Below are 13,231 nucleotides of genomic sequence, written 5' to 3'. Positions count from 1 at the left end.
TACTTGGTTGCTTTTGCAGTTAAAATGAAGAGGTTTTATAATAGGTTTCCTTCTTATATGGTAAAATTTCCTAAAATCTTGGTGTAACAAATATCTGTAAGTATTGCTGGAAGCAATTAAAATCCTGAACATCTCTATAGCAGTGAAAAAAAAAGGGGATGGGTGGGAATTAGCCTAAAACAGTTAACTATTTAATTCAATTTTTGTCCCTTATATGTACACGTACCTCTTTTAACATTACAACAGAACTATTTATTTGCTTGTCTGCATCCTTTAATTGAACCATGAGCTCCCTAAAGGCACAGTTTTGGTTTTTTGGACTTACATTCCTAGCAATTCGCACATAGTAGGTGCTCAGTGATGTTTCTTGAATGAAGGAATGAATGAATGGTTAGAGTTTCTCCAGCACTGTGCAAGGGAGAGGTCGCTTGCCCAGCTGATTTCAGCATCTGGTCTACTTAGCAGTTATTCCCTTGCAGTGTACATGAATGCTTGAGGCTCTTCACGGTTGGAAATCAAGGCAAGGCAGGGCTGTTGTCAGGACTCACGAAGTAATCCTGTGACTTTAATTACAAATAGTTTTCCAACAGAGAAGAGAAAGCACTGATCCGTTAGATGTATTTCTGGTCTGTTTACCAGTTACAGTTACCTATATAAATTAATACCTTGCGTCTTACAATTACCTTAAACAACAGCAACAAAACTTTCAACTTCTTTCTCCGCTAGCTATTGTTCTCCCACCCCCCCTTTTGGGGGGTTCTCTTTACAGTAAATAACCTTGAAAGAGGTCTGTATTTACTGTCCTGATTGCTTTTCTCTCATTTTCTGTTAAATATGTTCCAACTAGTTCTTGCTCACCCCATTTCACCCAAACTGCTCTCCATGTTACTTAATCCAATGGCAGGTGCTCAGGCTTCCTCTCACTTTATCAGCAGCCTTTGACACAGTGGATCACTCCCTCCTTCCTGTAACACTTGCTTCACTTGTTACACTTGTTTCTTCAGTGATGCGGAGCGCTTCCCTCTCCTGATTTTTTTGCCCTGCACTGCTGGTCATTGTTCTCAATCTTCTTTGCTTGCTGCCTTCTTAGTATTGGAATGTCCCAGAACTCAGTCCTTGAACTCTCTCTTAGTGATGTCATTCAGTCTCATGGCATTAGATAGGATAAATATGCTCACAAGTAGCTAGTCTCAGACTCAGTCTTATATATCCAGGAAATTCCTCATCCCTAACTGTATATCTAATAGACCTTTCCATTTTGCTATGTCCAAAGCTAAACTCCTGATCTCTCCTCCCCTAAAAAACCTCTTACAGCCTTCTCTAGCTAAGTTAATGGCAACTCTATCATTCCAGTTGCTGAGGCCAACCCAAAAACTGTTTTACACCCCACATCCTATCTGTCATCAAATCCTGTTTCTTTGTCTTCCAAATATGTGGCCACTTTTCCCATCTCCATTGATACCACCTTGGTCTAAGCTACGGTTAGCTTTGATTAGGATTTTATATTAATCCCCCTTAACCTTCATTCTTAGCCCAGGGGCCAGAGTGATCCTTTTCAACTGTGAAGCCAACCACACCATGATTCTGATCAAAATTATCCAGTAGCTCCCCATCTCACTCAGAAAAAGCTGTGAATCTTACAATTTGGCCTCTGACTTCCCTTCCAGCTCTTCTGCCCCTGCCTTTCTCTTTTCAAACCTGTTGACCCCCTTGCTGTTCCTGGACCAGTTTGGACACGCTGTCTTCAAGGACATTGCATAGGCTGTTCTCTCCGTTTAGGGCTGCTCCCTCCAGATGTTTCCAACTCCTCGGCTCCTCAACTCTTTGCTCAAACATCCTAATTTCTATGAGGCCTTCCCTTACTACCCTGGTGAAAATTGTTCACCCTACACCCCACCTCTCTCTTTGCGCTTTTGCTCTACCTCCTTTTCCTACTTTATTTTTCTCCGTAGCACCTATCATTTTCAGGTGTGCTGTATACTTAGGTCATTTATTGTGTTTGCAGAGACTTTTGTCTCTTTTTTCACTGCTGTATTCTTAACATCTAGGACAGTGTCTTATCCACAGCTGGCGCTCAAATGTTTATTAGTGGATGCAGTTGAAATTCTGGATTTAATGTTATTCTCCTGGCATTGGTGTTTTGTTTTTTTGGTTTTTTTTTTTTTTTTTTTGGTCTTTTTGCCATTTCTTGGGCCACTCCCGTGGCATATGGGAGGTTCCTAGGCTAGGGGTCCAATCAGAGCTGTAGCTGCCAGCCTACACCAGAGCCACAGCAACCACAGCAATGCGGGATCCGAGCTGTGTCAGTGACATACACTACAGCTCACGGCAACGCCGGATCCTTAACCCACTGAGCAAGGCCAGGGATGGAACCCACAACCTCATGGTTCCTAGTCGGATTTGTTAACCACTGCACCACGACAGGAACTCCCCATCTCCTGGCATTGGTTTTCATAAACCGGTCTCCCTCAGCCTACTCATTTCTTATGCACCTGTTAATATTGTTTCTGTATTGCAGCCTGGATCATGGTGGGTCCACTAAAGCATTGCCTTCTTGTGGGGCCTGGTTTCAACATGGCCACACTCTCTGCCATCTCTGTCTCAGTTCCATATAACCTGAAAGAGATGAAGACTTCTTTGAAGCTTTATGATCTTCCCATGTCCTAGAGTCAGAACTGGAGAATGGATCAGCAAAATTCTGGTTGCTTTTAATTTCTATTTTGAAGACAAAATGGTAAGCTACTAGTATTGCTGCATTCTTGTCTTATTTGTGACTAAAAGCAATGCCATGTAAACAAAGTCAAATGGCCTCTTATCCTCCTAGAAATTACAAAAAGCCAGTGGTTGGCATATAAAACCAGGAGCAGCAACAAGTGAAGATTTATTGAGTCTTTACTTTGTGCAAGGCACTGTTCTATACACTTTCCATTTTATTTATTTGTTTGTTTATGCTTTTTAGGGCTGTATCCATGGCACATGGAGATTCCCAGGCTAGGTGTCTAATCTGAGCTGCAGCTGCTGGCCTATACCACAGCCACAGCAACGCCAGATCCGAGCCATGTCTGTGACCTACACCCCAGCTCATGGCAACACCGGATCCTTAACCCACTGGCTTAAGGTTTGAACCCACAACCTCATGGTTCCTAGTCGGATTCGTTTCCACTGGGCCATGATGGGAACTCTTTCCACTTACTTATTAACTAACATAATATAATATATTTATATATATTATATATATATACTTATAATAACTCAGCAAGAAAAATATTAATATTAGGAACATTTTATTTTATTTTATATATATATATATTTTTTTTTTTCTTTTTACGGCTATACCTGTGGCATGTGGAGGTTCCCAGGCTGGGAGTCAAATTGGAGTTGCAGCTGCCGGCCTACACAACAGCCCTGGCAAAACCAGATCTGAGATGCATCTGTGACCTACACCACAGCTTGTGGCAATGCTGAATCCTTAACCCACTGAGTGAGGCCAGAGATGTAACCCGCAGCCTCATGGACACTATGTTGGTTCTTAATTTGCTGAGCCACAATGGGAACTTTAGCAGATGAGTAAACTGAAGCACAGAGGGGTGAAGAAATGTCTCCAAGGTCTTAGAGCTAGGAAGCGGCAGAGTCCAATTGTGAACCAGGCTGTTAACCTGGCTCCAGAGCCTGCACTCTTAGCCACTGTGCTCTACTGCCTGGGTGTAGAATGAAAAGTGGGAGAGGGAATTGGCTTTGAGAAGAAAGCAAAGTAATTATAATTCCATCACTGTGAGTGATTCTGAAAGCAGCATCATAGCCCAGCACTTTCTTCTCATATTGGTTCTATTGTCATTTTCATGCACGGCACAAGAATTAGGCTAAAAAGCTTCCAGGATACCTTGTCACTCTTCCTAGGCAAAGGAGTATGCTCCTTGAAACACGCTGCCTAACCACCCCCTTTCATTTTTGCTTCACTAATTCCTACTCTTTAGCTGAGCTTTAAAGCTAATGAACTCTGAGTGCCCTACCTAATTCCTCATCCTATACCAACACCCAGTCTGGTTTAGGTGCTTGGATTCCATGTGTTCGTTTCTGTCAAAGCAACTATCACATTTACTTGTTGTTATTTGTTTAATTGTCTAGTTTCCTGCTAGACTGTAACCTCTGTGAGGGCATTGATTGTGTCAGTCTTATTCACTGCTATATCTTTAATGCTTAATATAGTGTTTGGCAGATTGGAAAAAATTCAATAAAGTTTTTTTTTTAATAGATAAAAGGTGGTATTTCTATAGAATATCTGCAGTCACACCCATGCATTTCGTGAATTTTCTTGTGACTAGGCTAGTCCATATTTTTAGAAATGGGAAAGATCAGTTTCTTTTAGTCTGCGTTCTATCTGTTGGCTTTGTATGTTGTCATCACCTATGCCATAATGCTAGTTTTCAGTTAGTGCCTCTTTCTGCTTCAGATTCAATTAACATTCAACTGCAGTGTGACAGATGTCTTCCTGGGGTCTTTCCTATATATCTGCTAATTTAAATTGAGATAACTTTTTTGGGGTTTCAGCTTCTTCAGCTGTACAACCAAGATACCTGGTTGACTTGTGCAATATCAAACTGTAAGTTTGAGAATTGGGAATGGATTTAGTTTTTTTCCACATGTGATATTGCCTTTCACTTCCCATCTCTGATTCTTGTCTGTGGTTGACCCCATATTACTGAGTGATGAGCATATTTTATAATCTTCTAAGCACCTCCTTTAAAAATTTTTTCCCATTCCTTTGTTCTGTTTTCCACTTTTATTCATTTTCTTCTGATTTCTACTCTGCCATATTCTCTCTCTTTTTTTTTTTTTTTTTTTTTGTCTTTTTAGAGCCGCATATATGGCATATGGAAGTTCCCAGGCTAGGGGTCCATTTGGAGGCTTTTAATGGGTGTTCTAAAAACAGCCCTCAGCCCTATGCCCTACGCCACAGCCACACAAACGCCAGTTCTGAGCCAAGTCTGTGACCTATACCACAGCTCGTGGCAAGGCCAGAGATCGAACCTGTATCATGGATACTAGTTGGATTCTTAACCCACTGAGCCACAACGGGAACTCCCTGCCAAATTATCTCATAAACAGTGGTGCTCAGTATTTATTAAAACATTTTTTGGGACCTATCCTAATCATATGTATAGATTAAGAGCTTTAGTGATATTTGGTTATTTCTATTATTATTTGTATACTATTATCATATCTATTTGAGAACAAGATACGTGAAGAGTCCAGGGATTGAAAACAGCACGCATACAATTTGAGCTCCTGATCAGGCAAGGTGATTGAATACATACTTTTTACTTTGCTCATTCCTGACATCCCACATTTAGGGAGTAAGAAAAGTATAAACCCATATGATAGACAGAGCAGTAGTCCCTTCATAGATACTATGTCTTAATCCCTGGAACATATGAATATGTAATCTTTCTTGAAAAAAAAGGATTTTTCAGAAGTGATTAAGTTAAGGATTTTGAGATGGGGAGATTATCCTGGATTATTTGAGTGGGCCCATTGTAATCACAAAGTTCCTCATAAGTAAAGAGGGAGGGGAGTTCCCATGTGGCGCAGCGGAAACGAATCCGACTAGGAACCATGAGGTTTGAGGTTTTGATCCCTAGCCTCGCTCAGTGAGTGCTGTGAGCTGTGGTGTAGGTCGAAGACGAGGCTCGGTTCCCAAATTGCTGTGGCTGTGGTGTAGGCTGGCAGCTAAGCTCCAATTCGACTCCTGGCCTGTGAACCTCCACTTGCTGTGGGTGTGGCCCTAAAAAGACAAAAAAAAAAAAAAAAAAAAAAAAGTAAAGAGGGAGGCAGGAGAGTTAGAGTCAGAGAGAGAGAGGAAAAAAATGGAAAGTGCTCTGCTTCTGGCTTTGAAGATAGAGAATGAGGTCAGGAGCCAAGGAATGCAGATGCCAGTAGGATCTAGAAAAGGCAAAGAAGTAATCCTCCCTTAGAGTTTTCTGAAGGAATGCAGCCCTGCCTATACCTTGATTTTAGCCCACTGAGACTGATTTTGGACTTTAGACCCTCCAGAACTGTAAGATAATAAATTTGTATTGTCTTAAGACATTATGTTTGTGATAATTTGTTACAGCAGCAATAAGATACTTATACAACTCCTTGAGGGCAAAAAGAACAGAAAAGCAGATAATAGCTGTTGAGAGAATTCAGCACATATTTAGAAGATGGGATGGATGGAGGAAGGGTAATGACTTGGCAGAGTGGGAGAAGAGTGGGTACAAAGTGAGGTCTATAGAACATTTGTTCAAATATTTAAAAGTCATAAACCCAGCTAACAAGCTGCTAACTAAAATACATTCAGTCCTTCTATCTTGGGAAATACGGAGAAAGGACCTCTGTTTGGGGGTACTCCAGTATATTTAAGGAAATGATTCTGCATGAAAGAGAGAAACCCACAAACTATCCAACCAACTAACCAACCAAACACAAAGTCTGATGTGTATGAATGTATTTGAGATGAGATTTAAGCAAGCAGTAGAGAGTTTTGAATTAGTGGTATGTGCTTAGGAAACTAGGTAAACAAAAAGAGCAATACAATTATTAACTCCAGGGAAAACAAAAAGTTTGGCAGGAAAGGAAAACTAATCCTAGTTATTATATGACTCAAATCTAACTGGAATACAAAGTCCTAATAATGTAAATACTCATTATTATCCTAGTTAAAGTTATGATACATAGTGAAAGGAGCATGTATGTGGTGCGGGTACATAGAAGCAGGAGAATAAATCCTTATTTCCATAATGAAAACTCAGCAAGTAATGTCTAAAGCAGAAATATCAAGTTACCAATTAAAATGTTGTGTAGAGATTTGGAGGTCAATTCCAAAGAATTTGCTGGAAAATTCACAGTGGCTCTCTCGGGGAATGGTAAATATTCAGTGAGAGGGCTGTTGAGTCTGTAAACTTTGAGCATGTATAACTTTGATAAAACTAAATTCTTATTTTAAAAAGGAATTAAAGATGATCTTAAGAGGAAAAACTATTGAAGGTATTTTCCTGGATTTGAAAACTTGAGCATTAAGATTGAAAGAGAGGAGTTCCTGTAGTTGCTCATTGGAAACAAATCTGACTAGCATCCATGAGGTTGCGGGTTCAATCCCTGGCCTCACTCAGTGGGTTAAGGATCCAGTGTTGCCATGAGCTGGGGTGTAGGTCGAAGATGTGGCTCTGACATAGGCCAATGGCTACAGCTCCAATTCGACCCCTAGCCTGGAAACCTCCATATGCCGAGTGTGTGGCCCTAAAAAGACAAAAACAAAACAAACAAACAAAAAAAAAACAATTGAAAGAGATATTCACACCTCTTGAAAAAGGCCCACGTCAAAGCTCAGGACTGTAAAATTTTAGAACACCCATTAAAAGTCTCTGTGAGGGGATGAAGGTACGGATGTACGAAGGACTAGAAATAAAAATGACACCGGTCTTCTCAACAGCATCACTGGAAGCTAGAAGACAATGTCTCAATGTTTTCTAATTCTGAGGGAAAATTATTTCAAATTCAGTATTCTGTTATCTTCAGACATATTAGGTCTTTACCTGTTATGAACACTTTCTCAGGAAACTACTGGAAGGTAAACATTGCCAGTATTTGAGGGAATAAAAAAAAAAAAAAAAAAAAGAAAAAAAAAAGATCTAGGAAGCAAGGGTGTGTCTGTCAGCTGAGGTTATGATGTTGTATCAAACAGTACCAAACCCTCCATGGTTTTACAATGTAGGTTTATTTCTTCTCACCAAGCATGTCCATCATTTGTTTCTGCTCCTTGTCACCTTCAAAATGGAACCCAGGCTGATGACGCATCCTTTATCTGGGAAATTGCTAGTCTGGTGGCAGAGGAAAAAGAGATGTTAGATGTGTCTCTTAAACTCTCACCTTGGAATGTTGCATGTCATTGGCCACAGCAAGTCACATGGTCACTTTTAAGATTAACAAGGCAGATATGTAAAATTCTTCTAATGAATGGGACATCACAGGTCATAACCAAGCCTGACATTGATGGGGCAAGTATAATCAACTCCAGTGCAGGAGCAACAAATATATTGAACGGTAATATAATCTTTCTTGAAAGGAACACCTGCATGGAAGAGAGACAGAGGGAATACCCAGGCCAGCAGCTGTGACAAGCAGGCAGAGGAGAGTTAGGAGGAGGGTCAGGCTGGGGAGATAGTCATAGACAGCTTTTCTGACAGGTTTGATTGTTAGCTTGTTGCCACTCTGCGTAGGTACTAGAAGGTGGGAAAAGGTGGGGTAGCAGACTGCTGTTTTCTCATCAGCTTTTTTTATATGAAGCGAGTTAAAAAAATGCCATATAAAAATTTAATATAGGGAGTTCCCTTCGTGGCTCAGTGGTCAAGGAACCCAACCAGGATCCATGAGGATGCGTGTTTGATCCCTGCCCTTGCTTAGTGGGTTAAGGATCTGGCATTGCCCTGAGCTGTGGTGTAGGTCGCAGACTTGGCTCAGATATTGCATTGCTGTGGCTGTGGTGTAGGCCGGCAACTGTAGCTCTGATTTGACCCCTAGCCTGGCAACTTCCATGTGCTGCAGGTGCAGCCCTAAAAAGCAAATAATAATAATAATAATGTAAATTTAAATTCTTTTTTAAATTGATAGAAATTTAGTTATACTTTGATGTGTTTTTGTGTGTGCTTCTTGTGATGTGTATGTGTGCTGTGTTTGTGGACATGTGTTTGATTAAGACAGTTCTTTTCAGACTGTAATTAAGTTAGTATAGAAGCTGAGAATAAGCATTTATAAATTTTAATGACAATTTGGAACAGTATTTATGTCTGTTGAAATCAATAATACAAAGTTTAGGGGCTTATGCTTTGTATTCTTTGCTTTTTTTAAAAAAATTACTTTTCTAGTAACTCATTTCTACTATATTTGACAAATGTTTGCATTGGGTTGGAAATTTTAAGATTTGGTGCTTCACCACAGATGGTTTTAGAAGTGCACATTTAAGGTATAAATGTAAGGATTTAGAATGAATATATTTGAGAATTATTTTGCTAAAACAATCAGAAGATGACCAATACCACATTTTCTGACCATCCTTCTTCCTCCACAAGTATATTTATGAGAATTTATGTGGAAAGAACAGATGCATACTGAGGTCAGCATTTCCCGTCCTTCCATGATCAATTGTTCATGATATTTTCCTCTTCCCCCATCTTGCTCTCTCAATAAAGCACCTGGAAAGAACCCAAATAAAACAGTGACATTTTCCAAGAAGCCCTGGGAAAATAGCATCAGTAACCCTGAGGGAGGTGGAGACATTTGACTTTCCAAGGATAACAGCTACTTTTTTGCAGTCCTGTCCAAATTCTGCGTTTTGACTGCACTACTCTCATTCTAGTATTAATAGTCAAAATTCTAAGGTCTTAATAATACTATAAAAAATAGGGATTCTCTTGCCTTTTCAACTGTCTTAACAGGTTCTTAACTCCCTTCCCTTTAGGCTTTATGCTTATGCTACCTGATGCTTATTCAAAGGAAGTAAAGTAAACATCTACACTAAATGTCTTTTGGGACTTAAAAACTGGTACTTTACTGTGCTGAAGTAAAATACGATTTATCATAAGATGTATTTTAGAAGTGCAAGAGCACAGTTCTTCTCCAGAAGAGTAACATTTCTTTTAACATACCGGTAAAAAGAAGCAGTGGTTAATTCTGTCAGTCTTAATGCCGATGTTCACATGCATTTTGATAAAAACTTTTCCGATCTCTGTGTTAGTTGGGATCCAGTCATGTATGTTGTCTTGGTGACACTGGAAAACAATACTGCTGACTCATGCCCAAACAGGAATTATTACCACCTAAACTCAGGTATAGGATACAGCGGTTCAAACCACACTGTAAGAAGAATCCCATCTCTTTGGTGTTACCATCGTGGCACAGCAGAAACGAATCCGACTAGGAACCATGAGGTTGTGGGTTCGATCCCTGGCCTTGCTTGGTGGGTTAAGGATCCGGCGTTGCCGTGAGCTGTGGTGTAGGTCTGTAGGTCGCAGATGCAGCTCGGATCCCATGTTGCTGTGGCTGTGGTGTAGGCCGGCAGCAACAGCTCCGATTAAACTCCTAGCCTGGGAACCTCCATGTGCCTCAGATGTGGCCCTAAAAAGACAAAAGACAAGACCAAAAAAAAAAAAAAAAAAAAAAAAAAATTCCCATCTCTGCAAAGTGAAAAAGCTGTCAAAGGCTCGCTTGTGAGGTAGGAGTTACTGTATCTCCTGAAACTAACTGTATCAAGGTATCTGATTTGTGTATTCAGATACTTAAGTTTTCTCTTTTTCACACACAATGTAATCCCCCCAAAATGGAGTGGGGGAAGGGACACTATTTTCAAAAGTTCCTCCCACCTAGACTTTTATCCTCTCCCTACTCTCCCCTCTTCTACAAGAAATTTAGGAAGAGGTTATTTGTTTGAGAAAGGATGATGGAGAAGGAGAAAATGAATCTTTTCATCTGAGAATAAGAACCCTTAAAAATTTCAGTGTTATGATTGCTAGTGTCCCTTCTCTGCGTAGAATTTTCTTAGCAAGGAATCTAGTCCTGTCAGCTAAATTCTTACATTTCAGTATTTGACACACTTTTTTTTTTTTTTAAAGGGACCCGTCAAAAATGACAGTGATTTAGTAAATGTTTCTGTAAACTGCAGTAACTAGTGGTGCTTCTTCCAGGAAATATCCTCTTGCCAACGGAACTTGAAGGACACACATGCTCATGCCTCCCCTGCAAAAGCAGATTTTTTTATTATTAGGGACGTGCATTTATAGATGGAAAAACAGCTTTGTTTCATCCTAATTCATTGCTTGGTTAGATACTGTCACAGTTCTGAGATCCTCTTAAGAAGTTCCTTAATACATGTACAGTCCAACAATGAATGAGGGTTATAAACATCAGTGAAATGCAATTGAATTTGCTAGAATTTGGAGTGCTCACAGCCCTGGTTCTTGATAGAGTGGCTTCTTATTCTAGGTTCACAGAATCTCCCTAACTAGACTGCCAGGATGGACCACATCCTTCTTTTCTCCCACCCCCGAGCCACCAGCACAGTTAGCCTGAAATTCATGTAATGAATGTGCAAATATTATTGTCTAATATGTTATTGTCTAACACTGCAAATGTCATAAACATCTATTCTAACATTGCTAAATAGTTTTTCTAACTGTGGTTTTGAGCCCAACCAGTAGAATGCTTTTGTAACTGTGTGTCAGAGTTTCTTGTATTTTTCTGGGAAGCGGGAACTGAATCATTTTCAGAACTTTTATATAACCTAGTCTATCATCTTTAGTCCAAGATTAAGCAAACAGTGTGTGCTCTCATGGCCTATCTGATACAAGGTATGAAAGAGCTGTAATCAAAACAGTCCCTGAGTAGCTCACTGCAGCCCACGAATGTTTACTGGAATTATTGTAGTAAAGCACGAAGCTGAAGGAGTTTAGAAAACACCCTCTCTTTCTTTGCAGTAGGACTTGCCCTGAGTTGTTGCTTCACTGTCAGAGCTTGCTGCACATGCACAGGTAGGGTGCCTGGCACGATCGGAAGTAAATCATCCATTCACGTATTGACTAACCCGTTAGACCGTAAGTGCCTCCAGCCCAGGGAAGAAGTTTAACTCGTTCCTTTAGTCCAGTACCTCCTTCTCTGTTTTTTTGACCTGAACACAGGGAACCGAACAAACCCAAAACACAGGACACAAAAGTCAGGAATTAGAGATATATGTGCTCAGAGAGAACAGCTACGCTTGGGGTAACATGGAGCAGGTAGGGAAGACCCATGCTAAAGATTTCGTTCTTAAAATTCATGAAGATGTGGAATTATTAAATGAGACTGATGATTTTTTTTCCAAGAGGAAAAAAGTAGCCAAGTACAAAGATCATGTAGGACGTACAGAAGAGACATAAGTTTTCTTCACAGTTTTAAGCTTTCTCTTAAAAGAGGGGAAATTGGTAACTATGTTATCGAATACTTGTGAGAATGAAATAATAATTTTCATATATAGCACTTAGGACTGTCCCTGGCTTATTGTGACTAGTAAGTTTTGTTATTTTTATTATCACATTTCATTGTATCTGATTAATAGATATTTTTTGTGTCACTAAGAAAACATTGCCCATTAAACTATTACTTGTAATTTCTTATCACCAAAATTGTTTTCTATTTATTAAAAATTTAGGCCTATTTAAATGGATTCTTTAAGTGATATTTTATTCTCGGGCCATGCATAAAAAAGTAAATGTAGGAGTTCCTGTTGTGGCGCAATGGAAACAAATCCGACTAGGAACCATGAGGTTGCAGGTTTGATCCCTGGCCTCGCTCGGTAGGTTAAGGATCCTGCATTGCTGTGAGCTATGGTGGAGGTCACAGATGTGGCTTGCATCTGGTGTTGCTGTGGCTGTGGTGTAGGCTGGCAGCTATAGCTCCAATTAGACCCCTAGCCTGGGAACCTCCATATGCTGTGGGTGCTAAAAAGCAAAAAAATTAAAAAAAAAATAAAAACATTAAAAAGTAAATGTAAACAGATCACTTAAGGTATTTCTAGAATTTTCTCATGTTCGGAATCTACTTGTTCAGAATCATGTTTAGACTCAGAGACATTGATTCCTGTGTTTTTCCTCACAACACAGTCTGTGATATCAAGTGTTGGGAATTTGAAATGGAGCACTTCTAAACTGTGCCCCTCTGCAGAATCCCAGATTTTTTTTCAAACCACTGACATCCACTCTCCTTGTGCTTGTTCCATCTTACCAGAAAGTCTCAACAGAACATTTTCAGACAACAACCAAATTCACATTCTTTTGTAATTCCTGCTCTTCACACCCTGACCTGCTTCTTTCTTAGTCTTCCCACAAGGCACGTCCACTGTGGTGGGTGCTCAGGACAAATTCCTGGCGTTGTCTTTGGCTCTCCACTGTTTGCTGTACCCCTCATCTGTTCCCTCATGATGCTACACCCAAAATATGGCTCTCATCTTCCCCTCTCTACCGCTACTTCTCTGGCCTGAGGCATTATCACCTCTCACCTGTAATTACCTCCTAACAGGTTTTTCTGCTTCTGTCTTGGCTCCATTACAGTTTTATTCTCTGCATTAGTGGCCTGAACAAATCTTGCAAAAATAAGTCAGATCATGTCTCTCTCTGACTCAAAACCCAGCAACGGCTCCCTGTTTCACTTGGAGTAAAAGCCAGTG

General features: G+C 40.1%; 1 protein-coding gene across 1 annotated transcript in view; it reads left to right on the top strand.

The window, feature by feature from the left end:
* The window catches only part of LOC102167165 (uncharacterized), a 143,121-nt gene that overhangs the window by 5,927 nt on the left and 123,963 nt on the right, over positions 1-13,231 (top strand). The window contains exon 3 of the mRNA XM_021074736.2: positions 2,519-2,734. Within this exon, the coding sequence (XP_020930395.1) occupies positions 2,519-2,667 (149 nt within the window). The 3' untranslated portion in view covers positions 2,668-2,734. The remainder of the gene's footprint in view (positions 1-2,518; positions 2,735-13,231) is intronic.

Source organism: Sus scrofa, chromosome 15 (genome assembly GCF_054392235.1).
Source record: "Sus scrofa isolate SSC_HxYL_T2T_F1_AM1 chromosome 15, Sscrofa_HxYL_maternal_Yorkshire_Landrace_v2.0, whole genome shotgun sequence".
Lineage (NCBI taxonomy): Eukaryota > Metazoa > Chordata > Mammalia > Artiodactyla > Suidae > Sus > Sus scrofa.
This window is presented reverse-complemented; position numbering and strand designations above follow the sequence as displayed.